Source organism: Artemia sp. Qi Xiang Cuo, chromosome 4 (assembly GCF_049724085.1).
Source record: "Artemia sp. Qi Xiang Cuo chromosome 4, ASM4972408v1, whole genome shotgun sequence".
NCBI lineage: Eukaryota > Metazoa > Arthropoda > Branchiopoda > Anostraca > Artemiidae > Artemia > Artemia sp. Qi Xiang Cuo.
In genome coordinates, this window is record NC_142797.1 from 9,487,847 (window position 1) to 9,514,256 (window position 26,410).

At 36.9% G+C, this 26,410-nt stretch overlaps 1 protein-coding gene across 2 annotated transcripts in view; it reads right to left on the reverse strand.

The window, feature by feature from the left end:
* Positions 1-16,220, reverse strand: part of LOC148952763 (uncharacterized) — a 50,042-nt gene extending 33,822 nt beyond the window's left edge. The window contains exon 1 of one of the 2 annotated variants that reach the window (XM_089088072.1): positions 16,129-16,220. In XM_089088072.1, the coding sequence (XP_088944198.1) occupies positions 16,129-16,185 (57 nt within the window). In that variant the 5' untranslated portion in view covers positions 16,186-16,220. Of the gene's footprint in view, positions 1-12,808; positions 12,892-16,128 lie in introns of those variants that run through there. The other variant, XM_089088071.1, reaches the window with a different exon arrangement.
* Between the last annotated feature and the right edge of the window lie 10,190 nt (positions 16,221-26,410).

Consider the following 26,410-nt stretch of genomic DNA (forward strand, 5'->3'; position numbering starts at 1 on the left):
CACACAGGGCAGTTGTCGTGTTTGCCCCCTCCCCCTTTTTGTTTAACGGGGGTGTTTAACGGGGGTGTTTTCTGCGAGGGGGTATTTTCCACAGAGGGGTATTTTCTGCAGGGGGGTATTTTTAGGAGGGTATTTTCCGGGGGGTAATCGCCGGGGGGGGGGGGGGGTAAACGCCTAGAAGCGAATTCGGCCCATCTGCGCCGAATTCATGCTGGTTAACGTAACAGACTTTCTTGAAAAACTTAAACAAAATTTCTTTCTTTCTTCAGTTTGCAAAGTGGACTAAGGAAAACGGTTTGTTAAGATAAGTTTTATTCTTCATTAGATACACATACAATATTACATGTTATTACTCCCACAAAGGCTCATTGGCCTGTACAAAGGGGGAAGACAAATGAGTTGCTTACTCAGAGATGAAAAACAAAAGAAAATTTAAAATGATCACTTACTCACATATGAAGGAGAAGAAAAGAAATATATATAAAATGAAAACTATTGAAAAAATAGAATAAATAAACTAAATTAATTAATAAGATTAAATCGATTCAAAAAAAAAACATCTACGAAGCCAAAGAATGTTTAAATATTTTTTTAAACGAGCCGAATGAGCGGCACCGTTGAGCAGATTGAAACAAGGTAAGCCAAGCGGCATGGCACGCTATTAGGGGCTGAAATTCTTATCTTATACAAGTAATAAATACGATTTGAACAAGATTTTTCATATGGCAAAGATAATAATAATATTGATCCGAGATAAAAGATAGCGGAAAACCTACAGGCTGTGAGATGTCACCATGAAGCTGAGAAGAAGTAAAACATGCACATGACAAAATGTATAGTTACTCAAGATTAAGTAATGGTATAACTAATGAACGATTAGTCTCCTGAATGGGGTTTCTAGCTTTATTGTAAACCTTAGAAAGTGGTTTTAGCAGTGAAGGAAAAGTTGACATCCACACAATTGGACAGTAAGAAACTTAAGATTGGATCAAGCAGTGAAAAGGGATTTTCAAAATCGATCCTGGAAAAGTATGTCTAAGTTTCCTTAAAATACCGAGACTCCTGCATATCTTCATTTTAATAAAATCAATATGACGTTTGAAAGATAGGTTTTCGTCAAAAAAAGTGCCAAAAAACGAACATATTGGTCATTAGATCTATGAATTATTCCATTTGGCTGGTGAATTTCTGATAACTGGAGATAAACCTGAGAAACACGCGAAAAAATAAAAAAACTGGACTCAGAAAAATTCAGAGTAGGATAATTAGCACCAAGCCACAAAATCACCCTCTCAAACAAATTTTCCAAATTCAATCGAGGCTTGGATTCGCAGTTTCCCAAAGTGCCAAGTGTGCTATCATCAGCAAAACAAACAAGGACATCAGAAGAAGGCGAACTATAGTTGCCATTATGGGCAAGGGAAGGCTTAGGATGACAAAGTCTACAGCAATTAATAAGTTTCTGCTTTTTTACAACATAATAAAAATCATGTACATAAACCAAAAATAGCACTGGCCCTAAAATTGATCCCTGGGGGACACCAAAATTGACTTGCGAGGGTGACCGGAAAAGTGGATCAACAGAAATTAACCTATCCTTCAAATAAGACTGGAACCATAAAAATACACTTCCCCTTATGCCAAAATGAGACATCTGTGATAGAAGAATTTCATGGGTCAAGGAATCTAAAGCCTTACGAATATCCAAGAATACAGCAGCCGGAATCAATCCCGAATCTAACGCAGAATGAATAAAATTCAAAAGGAACATGCAGGCATGTTCAGTGGAGTGCTTCGTTTGGAAACCAAATTGAAAATCATAAAGAAAATTTTTGGATTTAAGAAAATTAAGAAGATGAAAAAGCATAGCCTTTTCAAATATTTTACTAAATACTGATAAAACTGGAATTAGTTGATAATTTGCCGGATCATTCCTTGGTCCACCTTCATACAAAACAATAATCCGAGCACTTTGAGAGCATCAGGAAAAACACCACATTCAAATGAAAGATTAACAAGTTTTGTTAGAGGCAATACTATTGAAGGAAAAATAGATTTAACTACCTTAGTAGGGATAGAATCTGGCCCAGATGAAGACGAGTTTTTCAAACCATTAACAATTTTAGTAATTTCACTTACTGTTACTGGCTCTAGAAACATAGACTTAAGACAAGATGGGCCGAGGTAAGATCTAAAGTCGAGATCTAAAAATCTAAGATCTAAAGCCGAGACAAAGTAACTGTAGAAGTAATATTCCTACCAATATTAGCAAAGACGAAGATTAATGCCTCTTGGACATTAAGCTCACCCTCCACAGCCCTATCACTAATGACCAGACTCACAGGTAAAGAGCTAGTTTGAGACCTAGGTTTAAGTAGAAAATGCATTACCTTCCAAGTTTTACGAATATCACTGCCACAAGCACCAAAGTTATTTAGATAATACAGAGACTTGGCTTTCCTACACAAGGAATTAAATATATTCCGGTAGATCTTGAATTGACAAAGACGAATAGCACCTGCTGAAAGTGTAGCGCATTTATAAGCTCTCCAGAGATTATTTTTCCTTCTCCAGCTCTTGAGAAGTCCGGATGTCATCCATGGGTTTAGAGGAGCAATCCTTTTAGACCTCTGATTAGAAGGTGGTGCTTTACAAATGCTAAGAATAGCCTCTTTTATAGTTCCGTAAAAGGACTCAAATAAACGAGAAAAATCCTTATCATTATCAACCAAGCTCCACGAATTTTCCGCTAATTTGGACCCAAGAAGAGATAACTCTTTCTCGCCAAACCTAACAGAATAGGAATCAAACACCTGAGCCCGGTTACTCTTCCACTGTTTAAAGCTGAATCGAGAATATATTGGAAAATGATCGGAGATATCACTAACTAAAATTGAGTTTTCCTTCAAACTAAGTGTAGAGAAGATATTGTCAATCAAAGAAGCTGTGACATTAGTTACTCGCGTGGGGATGGATGTAGATGGTAGAGTACCTGCGGCAAGCATGGTTGAAAGAAAATCAACTGAAGCTGAAGAGTTTGAATCCATCAAATTTATATTAAAGTCACCCACTATGATTAACTGACACGGACGTTTCAGTATTATGTCAAGTATTTCCTCAAGGTTCCGAAGAAACAAGGGAAAAGCCCCACTAGGAGAACGATAAATATTGCCTATGATTAGATCAATATCATTAGATCTAATTTCTATAAATTGTGACTCGAAAATACCTTCAAAATTCCTTGATAAGTCATCACGCAAGCAATAATGCAAATTGCAAGATATATACATGGTAAGACCTCCTTTAGCCATCTTGCAGCGGTTTATACGTTCCATTTTATAGCCATGGATATCCAATAGCATTTCATTGCCAGACTCCAAAAATGTCTCACATAAACCGACATCATCAGGCTGTCCATCCAAAACAATTTGTCTCAAATTATCTATTGACGAGGAGAGACCCTGAATATTAAGCTGAAGTGCTGTCAAAAAAATTATTTCCTTTGGTAACCTCCTCCCCCCCACCAAATCCGAAACATATTTACTATTACAAATAGGGTTTATATTAATCGGATTTTGATTAGCCTGACCCACAGAACTATTTACTATACTAATTACACCAAAAGGATTATTTTCAAGCTCGCAAAGGCGACTCTCATGGCTTAAAATATTCAAAAAAGCAGATTTTACATGGAGTCCATTCAAGTCACCAGAGGGACCAAAAAGAAATCATTACTTAAATTAATTACAAAAGAAAAATCTGTTAAAGGATTACAAACACATAAATAACTAATAGCACAGCAGTTATTATTGGAAGGAACCATTAGCACGGAAGGAGAAACAAAAATGAAAAAAATAAACAAATAAAAATAAAGTAAAAAAATGAAAATTAATGACCTGAAGAAGGCATTTACAAGTTAAGAAAAATACTAACATCAAAAACGACACAACCGAAGTAATAAAAAGAGAAAAAATACCGAAAAATGTACCCAAAATAAATAAAAACAAACAATATTTTTGAGAAAAATAATACAAAAAAGTTTAAAAAAAAAAACGAAAACAATAAGAATTCCAAATAGGGATAGGTCCTTTTATTATACAGTGAAACGAAAATATAAAACAAAGACTCTAAATATTTCGATGACACAGTCGGTCATCATCATCAGTAGAGTTACTAACTTATCAAAATTAAAACAAACTACTTTTATAAGTCAATGGACCGGTAACCTGCTTTGACCTGCAATTTCGAAGAAAATTGTACCACCTTTACTCAACGCAGTATAAAAAATTCAAGAACAGATAGTGAACTTTTTAAGTCAATGGACCGGTAACTTGCTTTGACCCGGAAGTGATTATTTTGTTTAGTATAAAAGCAGTTTGTTTTAATTTTGATAAGTTAGTAACTCTACTGATGATGATGACCGACTGTGTCATCGAAATATTTAGAGTCTTTGTTTTATCTTTTCGTTTCACTTTCTAATAAAAGGACCTATCCCTATTTGGAATTCTTATTGTTTTCGTCACAGAAAAGGCAGTGTGGTCATGGAGAATAATAATAAACAGAGAGGAAAAAATGAACCGAAAACTATCGACTCTTTTAGTAGAGAAGAAAAAACAAGAAAAGGGAAAATAAACAAATAATCCATGAGAAAGTAAAAAAAAAAAAAAAAAAAAAAAAAAAAAACTATACACAGAAAGAAAAAAAACTAGATACAGTCAGCGAGAGACCTTATCTTTTTTTATTGGAGTTAAGTCTATGAATAACTATTGACACCGCAGGAGTCCCACATAGCGAGCCATATTTTAAGCTTTGCTGTACTTACACTCCACTTTCAGCTTTCCTAGACTTTCGTGCATATTAATCTCGAACTACTATCCCACACTACTAGATATTGACAATAGTTTTCAGATAACATACATGCCGCAATTACTGACTCTTAATATTACTTTATAACTACCAAACATTTACTATCATATCGGTAAGCTGGTTAACATAAATAATACTTTTTGTAAAACTTGGAAACCCCAAGCATGAATTGAACTTCTTGGCAAAACTTCAGTTTCCATGGAAAACCATCGTTTCAGGTAAGGCACTCCATTGTGATTCAAAACTTTAATAGATGTAATGAGTGGTAAAAACGGCAACTGTTATTAACAATTCATTGCATAATCAAGCCGCCTTAGACCAACGAGGCGCACTTCGGCTACGCTTGACACGAGCCACCTAATGTAAGGCATTCCCTAACATGGGTACCCCTCACTTTACCCCCTCCTATTGAGTTGCAATTTATTTCAAATCTGTTCTTGTGACCTCTTCCCACTCCATTCGGGGAGAACCTGGTTTTCGCTTGGCTCAAGATGGATGGCCAAAAAGATCAATCTTTGGCAATCTGTCATCCTTCATCCGTAAGATGTGTCCTATCCATCTTAGTGTTTCTTTCATCATAGCCCTAGATAGTGGGATTGAACTATATTATTCCTACGGATTACAATGGTTAACAAGAATAATCTATACAAGAGAATATATATTTCCCGAGATGAATCTTACAAAACTTACTTAATTTCGGTATATCAATTACGAGAAAAATCTTGCCTTTATTTAGTTGTGTGACGTCTACTACGAATAGCACTAACAACTCATTGTGGCATCAAGTCACTTGAGGCCAACACAGCTGCACAAGCTCCTCATCACCCAGCTCTGTTAGAGTTTCACTCATTAACCCCTCTCATGAAGTCCAACTCCCTTTAAATCTGTTCTTATGACGTTTTCCCATCAGATTCGAGAGAATCCAGCTCCAGACAGATGGCTAAAAAGCACAATCTTTGGCAATTTGTGGGCCATCACGTGTATCCTTAACCTTTCTTTCATCATAAACCTGGAGAGTAAGATTGAGCCATGTTCTCATACAGCTTATTGTCTGATGTGCGGGAGTCAAATGAGTACCTAGAATTATCCTTAGACAATTCATCTGGCCCTATATAAATGCCAGTATCCAAAATACGGCCTATAAAGTCCTATATACGGCCCACAGTGTATATCACATCAACACTAATAACGAGTCATTTATGTGGAACTATACTGAAGAAAAGGGTGAATAAAGATGGCTCTTTAAGATACAAATCCAAAAAGAATAAATAAAAATTAAAAAGTTAACCATAACAATATTGGCTATTGTGGTTAAAATATACTGGCAATAATATATTGACAAAAATTTCGTTATGGGATTACCAATATTATTGGAGGCTACGTAGCTACCCCTAGGAGAGAGGGTATGGAAGGGGGCTGGTTGGCTTTAATTTTCCTTTGGTCCTCGAAAGTGGCACTATAATTTTGAATTTCCGACTGAAGAATCCCCCTTCCAAGCTCTTAGGATTATTTCTTTGATATGAAGTGGCCAAGAAAACAAAATTAATTTATGAGAAACTCATCACTCTTTATTAAGCCTGCAATCCGTCATAAGCCAAGGAATGCTCCGCACTTGACAATCATGATTCATGATAATTCTTTCTAGAAATTCCGATATGAAGTAAATGTAAAAAATAATTGAGCAAACTTATTGAAAAAGATTGTTAACGTTAGAAGAGCCAATTCTTGTTTCTTTTTGGCCCAACTTAGAATTTAAACACTTACACATACTTCTACATCCATAGGAGTGAGGTTCACACTGGTCATTTTTAGACTGAATAGTCCAGAGAATCGTTCATATACAAGATTTGATTATATAAGCATAACAGAAATACATTATTAACCGTTTCATAATATATTAAACAACCTGGATTGAAAATATACATAGGATTAGCTCAAAGCAGACTACATAAAAAAAACACACACATGACAATAGTAGGTTTGATCCTATTTCTAGGGTGTTAAGTATTGTTATGCTACCCATTTTTTCGTAAACTTGCGTAATTACGGACACCAGATATATTCTTGCAATTAATTTAGGCTTCTATAACAAAAACTACCACTGGGTTACACCCTATTACCGTTTCACAATATATGAAAAATAACCTGCATTAAAGACGGATCCAGGATTTTTTGAGGGGGGGGGGGCACAAAATAGGGTGATCTGATAAACTTGCGTTAGGAGCAAGTTTATTTAACGCGAACTTGCGTTAATTAAGCAAATTACACTACTTTAGACTACGTTAGGGTGGGGGACACCCCCCTAGCCCCCTGGATCCGCCACTGGGTTGTAGATGTATCTACTTTTTCGTAATAGTTCCTACTTCTGCTGTCTTCGCCACTATCGAAGTACTAGTAGCCCTGATATGGAGAAAAACACGCCATAAATCGTTCAGGTGCAAGGTGTGCCGTATTTGAGTTTTGTTTCAACTCTAATCCAATGCTTTATTCTATTCCTTGGAATGAGTAGAATGTCATGCCATCTCTCCTCCCAGAAGCATCACTGGCCAAATCTTTAGTGTGGGTGATTCAATGAATTTTACCGACAGGTTTGCCATTTTTAATTACCATTTTGTCGACCAGGGTCGATTTTAGTGCAATCATGGTAAAATTGAGGTGCAACTTGCTTCAATTTTATAGTCTTAACTCTGTTCATTGATTAGCCAAACACACTGGGAAAGGATATCTGGGTTGCAAGAGCAGAGCAGTAAAGCAAACCTTGCGGTCAGAATTGCTGCATTTATTAAGCAGTTCTTTTCCCAAGTATTTTTTATCCCGTTCTTGAAACGAGGGAGATACTATTATCTCTATTTTCCAGAAAAAAAAAAGTATTCTGTGTTTCCATTGTCGGTAAAGGGTGTAAGTGCTAACAAACCTTATCTTCACGAGTTGTCTCTCTTTCACATAGTAATTTTGCAAATTCTTTTTAATCATTCCTTGCAAATATAAAAGAGTCATAATCTAAATCGTCCGGGAAAGAACATCCGGTACTTATCTGTTACAGCAACCCCACTCAAGAAGTACGCTGTATAAAACTCGAGAGCAAACCGTTTCATCTATCTGTATTAAGAGATAATTACCTTACGCTCAGCGGAAAACAAGTGGCGAGTGACAGAATACATTAGACTTATATGATTTGAGCTTTATATTTGCACATTAAGGGAGAGGGGGTAAAGTATTTGGACAGTGTGAAGCTAGAAAACAATTCTTACTTCATAATATGCAGATTAATTGTAGCCAGCACATTTTGTATGCAGACCCGCTTTACTTTACCCCCCCCCCCTCCCCTAATGTGCAAATATATAGCATAACTTTGTTTCTAAAGTATGATATTTTCATCATGTGTTGGTATATTTCATTAGGATTAACCTAACTTCCTCTCTTGAGTGGGGTCGCTATGACAGACAAATACCAAACATCCCCGTCGTTTTGCTAACCAAACTGCTAAGTTTCCGCTTCCCAATTATACAGTTCTGCTCAGAGTTCCATTTTTTGCTCACTCAAAGTGCTATAGATCTTAGGGTTCAGTAGAAGGGATAGAGTGTATTCTAATCAGGCTAAGGCATGATCGTAGGCAGCCTCTTGTGTAGAGGGGGGCAGCCGCTTCTGTGATGGAGGGGGGAGAGGTCTTACTAATACTTACCGAGGTCCTTTGAATATTGGTTTTTAGAAACTAGTCATTCTATATTTCGCTAAAACTCGGCCTTTAACATTTTCCAGGCTCTACTTTTCCTGCAACAGTATAATATAAGAGACCCACTTTCCTACTTCCAATATCCAGAAAACATAAACACCACAAAAGCGATTTGACACAAATCAATATCAAAATTGGTATAGGGGACAACGGCCCACGTTTAACCAAAGCAAACAGTTTCAATATAAAAACCTATGGGGCTTCTGGTGGATAATAAAAGCTCTGACTGATGGCAGTGTATGTTTTCAAAATGTCTGACCTTAAATAATACTTTTACCAAGAATATCAGATTGAATCAGGTTTTATGGTGATTAACTCTGGAATTTCGTTCAATTTTGTCTGAAAGCCTACTCCTAATTACGAATACTAGAAAACTCGCGTTGTAAAATCACATTGTATTCTCTTATTATTTGCCTGTTTTTGGCAGCTTCCGAGACGTGCCATCTTCACGAGTTTGCTTTTAGTATTTTTTTCATCCTGCGGGATAGCGAACTCCCATGTTCGGCAACAATACACGGGGTAAATTCGACATGCCGTACCAAGGTGTCCAAACGTGGGCTATGCTTGTAAAAGCTGTGTAAACAGCATATTTAAAGGTTGAAGGCAAGCTTAAAACCCAAACTTGTTTTAATTCTGGCATTGTCTAATCCTGTCAGAACAGTAGGTAAACTGAAGTTCTATTCTTTCCTGTTAAATTTCATTCAAGATAAAATGCTTAAAAGTAAAACAGAAGAGAAAAGAAAGGAAGGTGACTGGGATCCAGAAGAAAATAAAACAGCAGTTTTTTCTGTTTTATTCTACAAGAAGTCAGTTGGATTCTCTGGAAGTGCCATGGGTGTCCCGAGAGGACCACTGCAACACTACAAAAAAAAAGTTGAGAAGCTAAATATCCCTGTAATAAGTCTGGACCGGTGTTTCTTTATACCCTGTTACAACACATGATAAATATTCAGAGAGGAACAAGAAAAAGGGCTAAAAACTTACTTGAAAACAATAGCTGATATACTTTCGACTGTATTCCCCTAGAAGCGTGTAAATTTGCATACACTTATGCCATTATTAAGAGTACAAAAGTACCGGATAACGGAACTGCAAAGACAGCGGAGGAAGTACAGGTAAAGATTAGTACAGTAGTTTTATGGATTGCCTTAAAATCTATCAGTAAGAACGCAAGAAAGTACAAGCCTATGACGGACAATTGCTTTCAACCGTCACAGTGTAGGAGCTTTCTTTAGCAACCTGGCGCGAGGCCTATATAAACACATGTTCAGACCACAAGACATTTGAAATTTTGACGAATCAGGTCTGAAAACATCCACAAGCCTGGTAAAATCATTGTACAGCGAGGCCAGAAGTAAGTAGGGAAGGTCACGTCAGCAGAAAGAGGTCAGTTGACCACGATCTGTGCTGGTGTTAATGCGTTGGGAACACAGTCCCTCCTCTACTTACTTACCCACAAAAACAGTATCCGGAAGTTTTACTCAGGGGAGCTTTATCAGGAACCGTCACGATCAGCTCAGAAAATACTTCTGGCTGGATGACTGCCTCTCATTCTTTGCTTTACTTGCAGCATTTTATCAATAAAATCAAACCCTCCAAACAGTCACCTGTACTTCTAAAATTAGAACACTGGATCAGCCGATATACCATTGAATTGCTTGATCTAGCTAAAAAATAGTAGTGTTGTCCTTTTAACTGTCCTTCCTCACACTAATCACAAACTACAGCCTCTAGAAAGGATAGCCGTGGGGCGCCTTACGGCCTACTACAACCAGGAAGCCGCAAGTTTTATAACTGCCCAAAAATGTGAAACAATATCAGTGTATAATATTGCTGAGTTGCTTGGGAAAGCATATCTAAAGCCTTTCACTCCTGAGAATATAATCAGTGGAATCAGGGCAAGTGGTGTCTACCCCACAATAAGAGATGTTTTCAAGGATTACCAGTTCTTCTTGTCATATGTCTCAGACAGAATGCCTACCACATCTAGTGAAGCACTTGCCAGAGAAGTTTTTATGCTCAATGCAACTCATGTACGACATTGAGACTCCTTTAACACAAACCCTGAAACACACACAGTATAGGTTCTGTCTCTAAATGAGAAGCAAAGTCCAACAGATGATTTGTTACAGAGATCCTCCATTCCTTTCCAAAAGGCTCATCACAAAATATCAACAGAAAAAAATATGAAAAAGTCAGAAGTGCTCCCTGACACCCCCATGAAAGAATGCATTACTGCTAGGATAAAAGCTGTATCTGCCAAAAAGCTCTAGTCCTGGAACGGAAGAAAGTCAGACAAGTGAAAAGACTAAAAAGCGAAAGCGTGTCTCTCGCAACAAGAGTTACAGTTAGAGTGACGATTCTGACGTAGATTGTCCTGTATACATTAACTCTTCAGACCCCAGCATAGACATTGAAGACGAGCCCCCAACCAGCAACTTCTAATTTGACGCTTAGAAAGTTAAGGCATGTGATTATTTTCTGATTGAGCTGAAGAGCAAGAAAGGGAGCTCTGTTAACAATATTATCATTATCAAAAAGTAGCAACTGAAGAACTTAAGGTCCGCTTTTGGAAGGAGACTAGAGCAAGAGACTTTGCGCTAACTGACAAGATGGATAGTGTCTTAAAGACAGAAGTTGAAATAAAACTGCCACCACTGACAGGTAGAACACCAAGATTAGCGTAGCGGCTTACTTTTGGTGTTGATCAGTCAATGTATAATATGAAATTAATACTCTTTAGTTTTTTTTTTAAACCTTAATGAAATTTATTTTGTAGTTTTTTATCCTGACTATATTCTTTCTTAATTTTATAGCCGAAAAACAAGCTTTAATGTTCCCCTGGTCACTTTCCTTTTACTTTTGTCCGGTGGCCAAACGTAAGCCAGAGACAGCCGAACCAGTGCCGGGGTGGTTCAGGTTTGGCACTCTTGAACACTTGGATAGAGAGGCATCCAGGTGAAAAAATGGCGGCGTATTTCTAATTGTCTTTTTCAAGGATGGTATTGAATGAGTTACTTTTGCTTTGGCGTGCTCAGCAACTTCTTATCGCTTGAATCAATTCATGGAGAATTAAAGAAGTCAAAATCAGCCCATCGTGGGCCAGTCTCCTATCTATATATCGGACCGAAAATCAGTATTGAAGATCAAAACATAAATGTTGATATCGCAAACGATATTGGGAAATTTCTGTTTATTTCCAGCTTTTTTAACCATCTACCAGGTAACATCCAACAAAAAATTCCAGCATACGAAAAGTTCTTGTTAATATCTAGCGTAAATTTGAAGTTCACGGGGGGGGGCAGCTGCCCTCCCCTGCCCTCCTTCCCTACGCCCATGGGCTAAGGTTTATTATAGGGTATTAATCAGGTAGAAAAAATATATCATCAGAACTTTTGTTTAATACCCTGACGGAATATAACAGTCGCTGCCTTCGCAATGGTGTCCCGTCACCTCTAATGGAGCCAGATAAAGCACTAGGCTGTATACATAATTTCAAGGCCGTATCCAGGGGGGGGGGGGGTTACCCGGTTTGAACCGCCCCCCCACGAAATTTTTGACCGAGTCGAAAATAAGTCGAAAATTAGTAAAACCTAGGTAAAAATCAGTAGAATTAGTCGAAAACTGAGTAAAAAATTGGTAACCCCCCCCCCGAAGAAGTCAAAAATTTGTAAACCCCCCCCCCCCCCGAAAAAAAATTCTGGATCTGCCCTTGCATAATTTTGCTTATTTTGTGGTTTGTCAGTGTCTTTTGTGCTTATATCTTCAAAAGTTGGTTCATATTGCCAAATAAATCCAATTTGAAAAAAAAGAATCAACAAAATTTTGCATATAGGCTAATCTAAAGGCACCCTCTGTCCCCATTGAGGTGAGGAGGTGGGACTGGAACGCATTTAGGAAGAGTATTCAAGCATGGGCGTACGTAGCATCTTCTCTAGGGGGGGGGGGACAGCCGATTCTGTGATGAAGGAGGGGGGCTGAAGTTATATTGGCAGTTCACAAAACCTTACATTGCCAGCAAGTTCTATCACACCTATGAAATCTTTATTAATAAATAATCACCCAAAATCATCAATAAGCTTCAGCATTAATCAGTTTTCTTGGATTGGAGCTAACATTTTTATAGTCACTTTAATAATATAATTTCAGCCAGCTTAACTAGGACATAACTACCAGTAAAAAACGCAAACGTTGGAAAATAGTTTATACCGTTTTCTGTCCATAATGTGTTGTAATCCTTATTTTATTTCCTTCTTCGTTTTTCATTACTGAAAATAAAAACTAACTTCACAAGGTTTACCTGCTTGAAAGCACATTGGTAAACATTATTGCGGCATCGAATTGCGCGAAACTTCCTGAGGGTGAGTAATTAATTCAACCCTTTTTGACAGGTGATCAATTGAATTCTGCCACAAAAATCCTTCTGGAAGGTGTTTGCGCATTGAAGTATATCAACGTATAAAAACAATGATTAAAGAAAATTTGTGATGTTTTATAAAAGTGCAATTGATCATAAAAAAAACACATGTGCCAAAAAAAAAAGAAAAAATGGCAACGATGGCTTAAGGGTTATTTATTAACTAGCTATGTTAACAACAAAATTCTAACTTCATTCTTATTGGGGTAGCTATTGTAAATTGTATTTATGTTCTTTTTCAGCTAAATTATACCCCCCCCCCCCTCCCTTTAATGCCCAGATATAGTCCCTCGGTTACATCATCAACTGTCGGTTCAATACCAAAGCCTGCTAAATAAAAAAAAGAAAACAACAAACAAAGAAACAAAAATCAGCAAAATCCTGAATAAAGCCTAAGACTAAACCCGAGCTACAGTATTTACTGTGGAAGAGGGAATAAACCGTCCAACAGGGTAAGGTTTAATATAGGGCAAACATCAAATAGGAAAAAAGAAAGGTACTCCAATGTTAAACGTACTCTTTTATATAGTGCTAGTTTGGTTAATGCTAATGAAATGGAATAAAATAGGATGAATATATAATTGTTTAGAAATTTATTTGAGCTATATATTTGCACATTAGGGGGGGGGGGGTAAACATAGCATATAATATTACGTAACCTAACCGAACCTAGGTACCTTCCCCTCCCTAAACCCCAAAAAACAACAGTTTAAATATCGTATACCCAATGAAAACCACGCTATATATTGTATTACTCTATAGCGGTGTCTGGAGTTATCCCGTCAAAAACGGGTTTTTCGTGACTGCTTTCCATTGCAGTATATAAAAGAGTGCGTTTAACAAAGTAGTACCAACAGAAACTATAGCGTGTTTTTAATTGCGTATACGATATTTAAGGTGTTTTTTTGGGGGGAGGGGGGAGGTACCTAGGTTAGGTAACGAAACTAGCAGTATATAAAAGAGTGGGTATTATGCACAAGTACCGTATATATCTGCCTTTATGGTAATATATGACCCATTTTTCAGTTTTCACTGTATTTTTCACTTGATTTGGGAAAATTGGCTGCAACTTTGACCCCTCCCCCAGAATTTTGACGAAATTACGCTATTGGTCGCAATTGCACCTTCAACCCTCTAACGGGCCAGATACTGCGCTAGGCTATATGCAAAACTTTGCTGATATTGTGTACTCGCCATTGTAGTTTGTTCTTGTTTCTCATCAACAGCTGGTTTTTAATGCAAAGTAAACCCAATTCGAAAAACAAATCAGGAAACTTTTAAATAGGCTTGGGCTATATCTAGCCCGGTAAGAAGGGCGAAGGACTGGGGTGCAATTGCTGCGCTAATTTTTCCAATCATATTTTTTTATTTGTTATACTTTTTCCTTTTCTGTCTGATTTATGCCCTTCGTTAACCTCTTATCGCAACTAAAGGTAAAATACAGGGGCTTTGTTTGGGGGGACGGGGCAATTGCCCCCATCCCCAATAATTTGGAAAAAATATTATACCTTGACTCTTCGGATATGAACCCATTTAGCCATCCCCCTAATTTCTATGAATTGAAGTCACTTAAGATAACAATTAAAATAACTAAGTTATTTTTAAATGATCATCATTAAAAAGTGGTGACTAATCAAATCAATAATAGTTTAGAATGGTCATTTTAATAATAAAGTGATTTCAGCCAACCTAACTAGGACTAGGACATAAATATAAGTACAAAAAACAGAAGTTCCAAGAAATGTGCTTTCAATAAAATTCTAGTTTAAAGGATTCTTTCTATCATGGAAAGTAGTTGAGTTAGGTGAATGAAACTTTCAAGAATAAATCCCGGGCTAAAATTACACTCTGTAAAGGTATAGCCAAGCAACTATGCCCAACCTTTTCTCATTTCTTGGGCTTAGAAGACTGCATACATGATAGGTCTATATTAATCTGAATTCTGAAAAAGATGTTTTACCTTACGTTTAAGCTTTTAATTTGGCTTTAGTTTTTGAAAATACAGTTCCTGTTATTACAGTAGAATTTTAAGCCACATAAATGATTTTTTCCTAAATCTTAGAAATAATTTTATAGATCGTTAAAACCTTGTAAATTACGATTGAGAAAAGGAATAAGGGTAAGTTCCGACGCAAATAAATGTTATATTTGGATTCAGGATGAAATTCTGACTCTTAAAGATATGTCCATTTCTTAGCTATCTCATAAGTGAGTTCATGGGCGTACGTAGCCATGGGCGTAGGCAGCATATTGGCTAGGGGGGGGCGGCCGACTATAGTGGGATGAAGGGCCTTTTATCAACAGCTTTTCCAACCATTTGCTTTTTCAGCCATATCTAATGTAAATTTGAAGGTCTAGGGGGGCAGCTGCCCCCCCTGCCTCCCCCTCCCTACGCCCATGTACGTAGCTTCTTGTCTAGGGGGGGCGGAGCCTATTCTGTGATGAAGGGCGGGGGGGGAGGAATCTGAATATTGTCAGTTCACAGAATCTTACATTGCCAGCAAGTTCAATCATACCTATGAAATCTTTATTAATAAGTAATCACCAAAAATCATCAATAAGCTTCAGCATTAATGTTCTTAGATTCGACCTAAATCTTTCCAATACACTATGGATAATTGCTTCTTGTTTGACTTTTTTCGTGTCATTTTGGCTGTTTTTTCCAAATTTTTCAACCATCTACCTTTTATCAACGGCTTTTTTAACCATCTACCTTTTTTCAACTGCTTTTTCAGCCATATCTAGTGTAAATTTGAAGTTCTAGGGGGGCAGCGGCCCCCTGCCCCCCCCCCCCCTCTCCCCTTCGTACGCCCATGAGTGAGTTAATCCAAAAAGCTACCGGAATGAGGCTCAAATCACTTTTGGTGTGCCTTATTTGAGCAAAGGATTTAGTTTCGCAAGGTTTCACTTTAATGACATAGTCTGTTAAAGGTCACCTAAGGTGAGTGCCCTCTAGAGCGAGAAAAGGGGAAGTTAGGTGCTTTAAAATATCTTTCCATGAGTCTCTTGACGCATTCCTGAGAGATCCTGAGAGTTTCATCCACCTAACTCCACAACTTCGCAAGATAGGAAAGTCCCCCAAAATAGAATTTTAAAGTTTTTTTTTTTTTACCTTTTTTGGTTCATAATGTGTTGTAATCCTTATTTTATTCCCTTCCTCTTTTATCATTGCGCAAAAATAAAACTAACTTAGCAGGGTTAACTTCACCTATCTAAAAGCAAAATCGTAAACATTATTGCGGAATCGAATTTCTTCAAATTTCCCGAGGGTAATTAATTAATCCAACCCTTTAGACAAGTGATCAATTGAATTTACCCATAATAATCTGTCTGGGAAGGTTTGCACACTAAGGTATATTTATGCATGAAAAAGTTATGGTATTTTATTAAAGGACAATAAATGGTAAAAAAAACACATGGGATAGAAAAAATTGTGGGAAGTAAGATACTCCTTTGAAACTAGCTACAATAACAACATAATTCTTACTTAATTGTTGCTAGTGAAGCTATGTTTAATTTTACTTATTGGCAGGAAGGACCTTGTATCCGAAGACTGCCCCCCCCCCTAGATTTCAAACACCACCTTCTTTTGGTATTCTCATTAAAAAAAAAATTTTGAATTTCCACTAGAAAAATGAAAAACTTAAAATTTGTCACCCCCCCCCCCTGGCCTAATCTTTGAGGTTCGTGAATGAAAATTTCAGAGATACGTCTACAGCCTAAACTATACAGTGAAACTTGCTTCTGGAGATTCCTCATTGCCTCTCTCATTTCAAAGGATGCTGAACCACCTTCTATGAGCGTCCCTGACAAATTTATTTAGGTTAATTTACTTATACTAATTTAACCTAATTTATTAGGTTAATTTAATAGATCTTCTCACCCAAAAAAGTAAAACCACTTTGACAGCACAGATTAGAAAAATACTACAGGAAACAGGCTTTTCAGACGCGTGGAATGGAGGACAGGGACCACTGGACCAAGAAAACTTCATAAAGGAATTCCAAGCAAGATTGCACGACCAGGAAATTCAACTTTGGTGGACAGTTTTAGATAAGTCGACTAGTCTTACTTTGTATAGAGATATAAAGCAGATTTATGGACAGGAGGCATATTTGAAGCTGGGGTTACCTAGTAAGTATATGAAAACATGGATTCAGCTTCGAGCCAATTGTCTACTAATACAAGGAAAATAAGTTTGGAAAAATAGAGAAGGTCCGGAAACGCAGCGTACTTGTCTAAAATGTGGTGAGATTGGTTTTGGGCTGGGTCATTCTCTCCTGCGATGCCGGCGGCTTTCTCACATAAGGGGAGAAATTTTGAAAGAGGGTAATGATTGGCTACTTCGGAGGATTTTAAGTTCAGATTCACCCCAGACAGTAGTAAGTGTGGTAAATTTTGCATTGAAAGTTATGAATGTTGATTAAGAGGATAGTGATTTTAGTATGTCTTCATTTTATTTATCCTTTTTCTTTTCTTTTTTGTTTTGTATATGGCTGTAAAAAAGCTTTAATAATACATTATTATCATTATTATTATTATACTAGGTTAATTTATCTTTAATTGTGATCGTCTCGGATTTATAATCAGTAAGTTCATAAATCCGTAAAAAAAACAATTTCAGTGGATGTCAAATACCATTTGTGAAATATGTCCTTGGCAGAGGAGACAATCCATAAGTAGAGCAGCTGCCCCCCTACTAGATTTTTTAATTCTCCCCTTAGATTTTGAAAAATAGATTTTTCGGTAATTTATATAAAAAAAAAAGATTGCCCCACCCGTATAGATTTTGAAAAGTACCGTTTTTGATGTCTTCATTAAAAACATTGAATGAGAACCTTCCCCTTACATTTGCGTGAATCGGTGTCCTTGGTCCTTAGTGAATTTTCCAATTGGGATAATCACGCTGCAATCTTTAGTATCTTTAATATCTATCATTTAATCACTAAGATCCATTAATCTCTGAATAATTTGAGTTGAAGAGCAGGAGTGAATCTCCAGCATTTTTATTGGGAGGGGGGGCAAAAGGGACCCATATCGGATAGTCAAAGGGCATAGGATGTATAATAATTTTGCTCTCCGCATTATTGGGGGAGCAACTGCCCCCCCCCCTCCCTCTGCCACCCCCCAAACAACCCTTCTGTTGAAGAGGTAAAGCATATCATTGCTTTCAAAGCTGAGGTAGGGAAATGGAGGTGAATTTGATAACTTTGGATTTTTTTTCAATATTTCAATGCTAGATCTGCAATCATCAAGTCCAAAAGGCACATCGTGTGATTTTATATCGCATAGGGTTCTATCATGTGGCGAGTACTCATGCAGTTACCACTCATTCGGTACAAACTTAAACCAAGTATATTCGCTCAACCATAGGCAGCGCAATAATGCTGCCTAAGTAAAGAACGATGTCGGCACAATGTATTATTTTTTTTTTTTCCATACCAGGTCACTTCGTATCGAAGGAGTTGTCATAGAAACATCGAAAAGAGCTCATTCGATTGGAAATTGGAAAGGCTAGTGCTCTTTTTAATAGTCGAAAGTGATTGGAAGGCAACTAACACCCCTTCCACGCCAACCATTTCCCCCAACACATTCAATCACAATTTTGCGATAGGCATTTTGTTCAGCGTAGTTGATTTCCAAATAGAAATCATATTTTTGAGGAGGACACTCCCCCACAACCCTCAGGGCCAGGGTGTTAGTTATGCCCTGGGGGCTTATAAAGTTTTTATAGAAAGCTTTGTCGTAGAAACTTCAAAAAGGGCTTGTACAATTGGAAATTCAAAGGGCTTGTGTCTTTTTTAATAGTCGAAAGTGATTGTGAAAGTGATGAAAGGGCAACTAACCCCCCTCTTACTCCCACCTTTTCCCCAAACACATCCACTCAAAATTTTGAGATAGCCATTTTGTTCAGCGTAGGCGAAAGTTCTGGAAATTAGTTCTTTGAGGATAACCCCCCCCCCCCGAAAACCTCGGGGCAAGGGTTGTAAGTTAGGCCCTGGGGGTATATAAGGTTATTATAGAAAGCGTTGTCGTAGAAACTTCAAAAAGGGCTCATTTGTTTGGAAATTGAAATGGCTAGTGCCCTTTTTAATAGTCGAAAGTGATTGGAAGGCAACTAGCACCCCTTCCACCCCCACCATTTATCCAAACACATCCAATCAAAATTTTGAGATAGCCATTTTGTTCAAAGTAGTTGAAAGGTTCGGAAATTATATCTTTGAGGATGAAACTCCCCCTACAGCCCTCAGGATAAGGGTTATAAGTTATGCCCTTGGGGTATATAATTTTTTTTATTGAAAGCTTTGTCGTAGAAACTTGAAAAAGAGCTCATTCGATTGGAATTCAAAGGGCTAGTGCCCTTTTTAATAGTCGAAAGTGATTGGAGGGCAACTAACCAATCTCTCACGCCGACCTTTCCCCCAAATACATCCAATCAATATTTTTAATAGCTAACGGAGTTAAAAGTCTTAGAGATAGAATCTTTAAGGATGATAACCCCCTCAAAGCCCTCGGGGTAAGGGTTGTAAGTTCTGCCTTGGGGGCTTAAAAAGTTTTTATACAAAGTGATGATGCAAAAACTTCGAAAAAGTATCATTCAATTGAAAATTAGAAGGGTTTGTGCTCTTTTTAATAGTCGAAAGTGATTGAAGGATAACTAACACCCATCATTTCCCCAAACACATCCAATAAAATTTTGAGATAGCCATTTAGTTCGACGTAGTTAAAAAACCGTAAATTATGTTTTTGAGGATGACACTCCCCCCCCCCACATCCCTCCGGGCAAGGGTTGTAAGTTATACCCTGGGGGCATATAAGTTTTTTATTGAAAGCTTTGTCGTAGAAACTTGAAAAAGAGCTCATTCGATTGGAATTCAAAGGGCTAGTGCCCTTTTTAATAGTCGAAAGTGATTGGAGGGCAACTAACCCCCCTCTCACGCCGACCTTTCCCCCAAACATCCAATCAATATTTTTAATAGCTAACGTAGTTAAAAGTTTTAGAAATTAGGTCTTTGAGGATTATAACCCCCTCAGAGCCCTCAGGGCAAGGGTTGTAAGTTATGCCCTGGGGGCATATAAGGTTTTTATAGATAGAGATGTTGTAGAAACTTCATAAAGGGCTCATTTGATAGGAAATTGAAATAGCTAGTGCCCTTTTTAATAGTCGAAAGTGATTGGAAGGCAACTAGCACCCCTTCCACCTCCACCATTTATCCAAACACATCCAATAAAAATTTTGAGATAGCCATTTTGTTCAAAATAGTTGAAAGGTCCGGAAATTATATCTTTGAGGATGACACTCCCCCACAGCCCTCAGGGCAAGAGTTTTTAGTTATACCCTGGGGGCATATAAGGTTTTTATTGAAAGCTTTGTCGGAGAAACTTCAAAAGAGCTCATTCGATTGGAAATTCAAAGGGCTAGTGCCCTTTTTATTATTCGAAAGAGATTGGAGGGCAACTAGCCCCCGTCTCATGCGGACCTTTTCCCCAAACACATCCAATCAAAATATTTAGATAGCCATTTTGTTCAACGTAGTTAAAAGTTTTAGAAATTAGGTCTTTGAGGATGATAAACCCCTCAGAGCCCTCATGGCAAGGGTTGTAAATTATGCCCTTCGGACATATAAGGTTTTTATAGATAGTGATATTTTAGAAACTTCAAAAAGGGCTCATTCGATTGGAAATTATAAGGGCTTGTGCCCTTTTGAATAGTGGAAAGTGATGGGAGGATAACTAACACCCCTCTCGCACCCACCTTTTTTTCCAAGCACATCCAATCAAAATTTTTAGATAACCATTTTGTTCGACGTAGTTAAAAAATCCGGAAATTATGTTCCTGAGGATGACACTCCCCCCACAGCCCCCAGGGTAAGGGTTGTGGGTTATGCCCTGAGGGCATATAAGTTTTTTTTTTTATAGAAAGCGTTGTCGTAGAAACTTCAAAAAGGAATCATTCGATTGGAAATTGAAAGGGCTGGTGCCCTTTTTTAATAGCAGAAAGCGATTGGAGGGCAAGTAATCCCCCTCTCACGCCCACTATTTTCCCAAAAACATCCAATGAAAATTTTGAGATAGCAATTTTTTTCAGTGTAGTTGAAAGTTCTGGATATTAGGTCTTTGATGATGACAACCCCCCCCCCCCAGCCATCTGGGCAAGTGTTGTAAGTTATGTCCGGGGGGCATATAGGGTTTTTATTGAAAGCGTTGTTGTAGAAACTTCAAAAGAGATCATTCGATTGGAAATAGAAAGGGCTAGAGCCTCTTTTAATAGTTGAAAGTGATTGGAGAGCAACTAAACCACCTCTCACGCCCACCATTTCCTCAAACACATCCAATCAAAATTTTGAGATAGCCATTTTGTTATATTTGAAAGTTCTGTAAATTAGGTCTTTGAGGATGACAATCCCCTCACAGCCCTCAGGGCAAGGGTTGTAATTTATGCCCTGGGGACATATAAGGTGTTTATAGAAGGTGTTGTCGTAGAAAATCAAAAAGGGCTCATTCGATCGGAAATTAAAAGGGTCCTTTTTTAATTAAAAAGTTTAATTAAAAAAAATTAAAAAGTGCCCTTTTTAATAGTCGAAATTGATTGGAAGGCTTAACACTTTTGTAGTAAATATCAATGTGGGTACAATGCATTATTTTTTTTTTTTGTTTAGACCAGGGCACTTCGTATCGAAGGAGTTGTCGTAGAAACTTCAAAAATGACTCATTCAATTGAAAATAGAAAGGGCTAATGCTTTTTTTAATAGTCGAAAGGGATTGGAGGGCAACTAATCCCCCTCCCACCCCCACCCTCCCATTTGCCTATTATGTTTAAAAACTAAATGTTGCCTTAAGATTAAATCAAAATGCACTGTGTTAATGCGAATTCCCAATAAGGCATCTCAGAAGTATCCCAAGAACGACTCTAGGTATTCAGTTCAAAATTTCGGGGTTACTTCTGCTCTTAAAATTTAACCAAATCAAAATAGCGTAAGTGTATCCAAGCTATCAAAGAAAGTAAACAGATTTTTTGCGAATGGTATCAAGTTTTCTATTTCAGGTGAACTAGAGGGGGTATAAAGCTAAATTAAACACTACTATTTCTGTCCAGATTTTTAAAAGGGTGCATGTTGTTAAAAATTGCTGAAAATCTTTCTTCAGCATACAAATAACAGGCCAAACTATAAGGTTTTAAAAAAACGAAAAGATTTAAAGCACTATTTTTTTCCCTGAGAAGACTATACCAATATAAAACGAACAGAAATTAATTAAAAAAACTGTTTCCACAAAATAAGCTTTTCAAAGAAAATTAAAGAGCTCCATTAAATCAAAAATGAGCAAAAATAAAATAAAATAATCTACCAAGCGTGAAACTCCCACAAATCAGCATCGATAAATAAATGAAACCCAAAAACGAACAGAGATTACAATAAATAACCTAGTCAAACTAAAAACGAGCAGAAATTAACATGAGTAGGGCTCAAAAGCCCTATGCCTTCCCAAGACCAGAATATAATTTGCACTTTACTGAAAAAAATACAAATGAATGTGCATTGTCAGTTTAATATACATGTACGAACAGAAACTTTGATATTTAGTAATCAAAATGTTAATTATTTGATTTATTAAAGTTATAAAAGTAAAAACATTTACATTTTTTCAACCGTCTTAAAAATTGCATCCATAAGTTTTTTGGCCAGGTGGATTTTACACAATAGACAAATTTGAAACAAACTTTTACTGCATCAGTCCGTAACGCTCCAAACTGACCAGATTTTTTTTTTGTTCTGTCTCATTTTTTGTTCTGTGACTTGTAACTTACAGGGAAGGGCGATACACACCTCAGTAAAAGCAAAAATATATTGAAGGTGGGTTGTATCAATTTCTAATAACCAAAACCGAACTAAAATATTTTTATTTTCTAAGATCAGCATAGACTTACAGGACATGCACACTGACATAGAGGAACCTCAATGAATACAAAAGCTACGAAGGCGAAGATTGTTGTATTGATTCGAGACGCAAAAATAGGCTGAAATTTGTTTCATCTTAGTGGGCAACTATAACTTGCTTGGCAGTTATACTGGGTCAAAGGATCCTAAGAGAGAAAAATATTTTGATAACAAAAATGAAAGAGCTTTACTTGGTGTAACCAAGTAAAGAGCGAGCCACGGCCTATAGTAATCAGAAGTTTTAATACGTGTTTTGAAAAATTAAATTTCTTATGAAAAAAAATACCACTTTTAAATGATTCAGGAGTGGTAACTATTATTTTGATCAATCCTAATTGTAAAAGTTTATTGCGAAAACAAATCTAAAGGAGTTTTGAAAAAGAGCTTCAAAACCCCTCTAAAATGGTGCCAGGTCACAATGAAAAGTACATCCCTGGAATCACTATGGCGGAAAACCATATACGCCAGAATTAAATCCCTCCACCTTCAGGAACAAGAAGATTCACTTTTTTACATGGGAAGCACTGATGAATTGGATTGAGTTGAATTTAACTTTATCAAAAAAAAAACAAAAAAAAAAAAACAATACACCATTTAATCATTTAACAATATAGCCGTCCAAGAAGAAACAAAGCTCTGAGGATGAACGACTACAACAGTCAATGTCCATGAATTCAACTAAAGAACTACAAAAAATTATTAATAATAAATAAAATAAAATAAATATCAAAAATCAATCTCTGTGATAAAACAAGAATTTTTTTTTAAATATAAGTAAATAAAAACAAAGTTCATCATCCTCCCCTCCCAATAAATACTTCTTTAATCTTTTCTCAAATTGCTATAGATGTTCAGCCGCCTTAATACTCACCGGTGGCACATTCCAAAAACTCGGTCTCACATGGCGAATTGTAAATCCTGCCCGAGTCTGGATGTCTAAGCTCAGTCACAAGGTTTTAGTAATATACTCATGTAAGCAACTATTACTCTTATTAAAATGAGAAAAAAACATATGGGCATGCATCATTCCAACATTGATATGCAAAAATTGTAGCCTGATAATCCCTGATCTGCCCAGCATTCATCACTCTTAACTTTCTATAGCAAGTCTCTGTGTCATTAAAATCTTTCACATATTTTCCAATTATTCTCACCACTTTATTTTTTTCAATTTGAACACGTTTATAACTTCAGTAGAAATTACTAGCCCATAAAACCCAAGCATGTGAATAAGGACTAACTGTTGCATGATATAGCTTTTCTATTAAAGATTCAACACAACAACTAGAAAAAGTACGAACAGTTTAATCTGTGAACGAAGTAAGGCAAGCACCCGGCAGGTAGAATCTCATTGTGTCAACATAAATAAGATAAGGCAGTAGACCCAGAACAGAACCCTGTGGAACACCCCTTTTGATAAAATACTAACCAGAAATAATATCATTTAACATCACTCTAACAGATCTTCCAATTAAAAACTTTCAAAACACTTCAGATGTAAATCCCTGAAGCCCAAAAATTCTAATCCGCGTAACAAAATATTAAAATCTAATGTATCAAATGCCTTCCCTTTTTTCAAAAATCACACAACTACTGTTGCACAATTTTTCTTATTATCCTAGTGTATAATGGAAGAATTGAAATAGGTCTCCAGTTCTCTGTGTTCAACTTCACACCTCCTTTATGCCGTGGGATCGCTTTCGCTTCTTTTAAGGCGTCCGGGAATGTTCCAGTTTGTATTGAGACGTTTATCATATGAAGCAAACAGGGTAGAAATATAAGCTGATTAGTTCAGATGTTGTCACTTTGAAAACTGGTTGTTTTTTTTTTCTCCCAGGAGTGATCTAGTAGAACCAGCCGTCACAGAATATTGGGAGAGGGCCCATTCGAAAGGAAATCATCTTATTTATTGCCCTTTTTCAGCAATAAAAGAGATAATGGAACAGCAAAGTTATTTTTTCTACCATTTTGTACCACCAAACGCATTTTGTCCCACCATCCAAGAAAATAGAAATTCTAAGATAATCAGTTGATTTTCAAGGTCTAAAACCCTAAACACGAGGTTTTGAGCCCCCCTCCCATCTCCATAAATCACAGCAAAGTGGTATTTTCTGCCATTTTGTGCCACTAAACATCAATATCTCCGCAGAGAGAATTCCGGCGGATGCAAATTCTAGCAGATGCAATAGGTTTTCATGGTCTTACACCCCAAACAAGAACTTTTGAATCCCCAATATATTTTCTGCTGTTTGTATCAAAACTATGAAATTACAAAGACAGTTCCACATTTCTTCAATGTTGCCTAATTGAATTATGAAATTCAATAAAAAAACAAAATTAATAAATTTGACAACGCTGTTTGTCATAAAAATTCAATCATTACAAATCTTTTTGTTTCTAAAAAAAAAAAATCTGTTCCTTCAAAGGAAATCTACACCTTTGATTTGAAGTCATATATTTTCAGCTGATTTTGCCTATTCCTAAGTAAGTAAGTGAGACGGTACTAGACCCTTAAGGCCCAAACCGGCGGTGCTGATCTCCGTTTCGTGGCCCTTCAACCAGGAAATGCAAAGGGGGGCTGGGGGCCAACCATCTTGTGCTTTCGCATACCCTTCCTGTTTACCTTCCCCAGAATTCTCCAGGTATCCATTTAGAGATAGGTCAACTCTGACTGAGATTACAGGGTCACGCAACTGACTCCTGTCGCAAACCGAATTACTGGCTATGCCTGAGATTGAAACCATGCCCCTTGGACAAAGAATTCTCAAACCAGCCCCCCAACCACTTAGCCTTATTCCTAAGTCACGATTCATTTTTGTTAAATTTAGTACCCGCAACCAGGGCCAGTGTGGGAGTGGGGGACGGTGGGGGGGGGGGCTCATTTGTTCCCCTGTATTTAGAAAATACCTTTTTTGGGGTAGTTACACTGAAAAACTGCTTTTCTTTGGTATTTTCATGGAAAAAATGAAAAAAAATTGCCTGTACTTTAAAATATCTTTGCACTGATTTAGAAACGTAGCGGAATTAAGATGTGAAGGGATAATCCGTGGCTAATTTTGTTCCTATTTCATATTCACTAAATAACACTGTTGTCTTTAAATTATAATGTTTGGATGTTTACATTTCAAGTGTTACATAATGCTCTTTTTCAAAAGTTTTGAAAATCAAGAAGATAGGAGATAAAAGGCGTGCAAGTTTTACATACAGGAACAATTTTTTCAATAGAAAAAATTGCAGAAAAAATTGTATAGCCTTCTGCTTATGTGTTTTTAACAAGTCACACACCAATAAAACACACTTTTACAGTGATGCCGTGCCTAAAGAACTTGTAAAATTGAAAAATGATCAAGACTACAGCTTTGTTTTATTGAAAATGTTAAAAACATGATGTGTTGTACTGTAATCATACCGTGTGAAACTAAAAAGTTTCACAATAGTACTTCTTATAAAATTGCA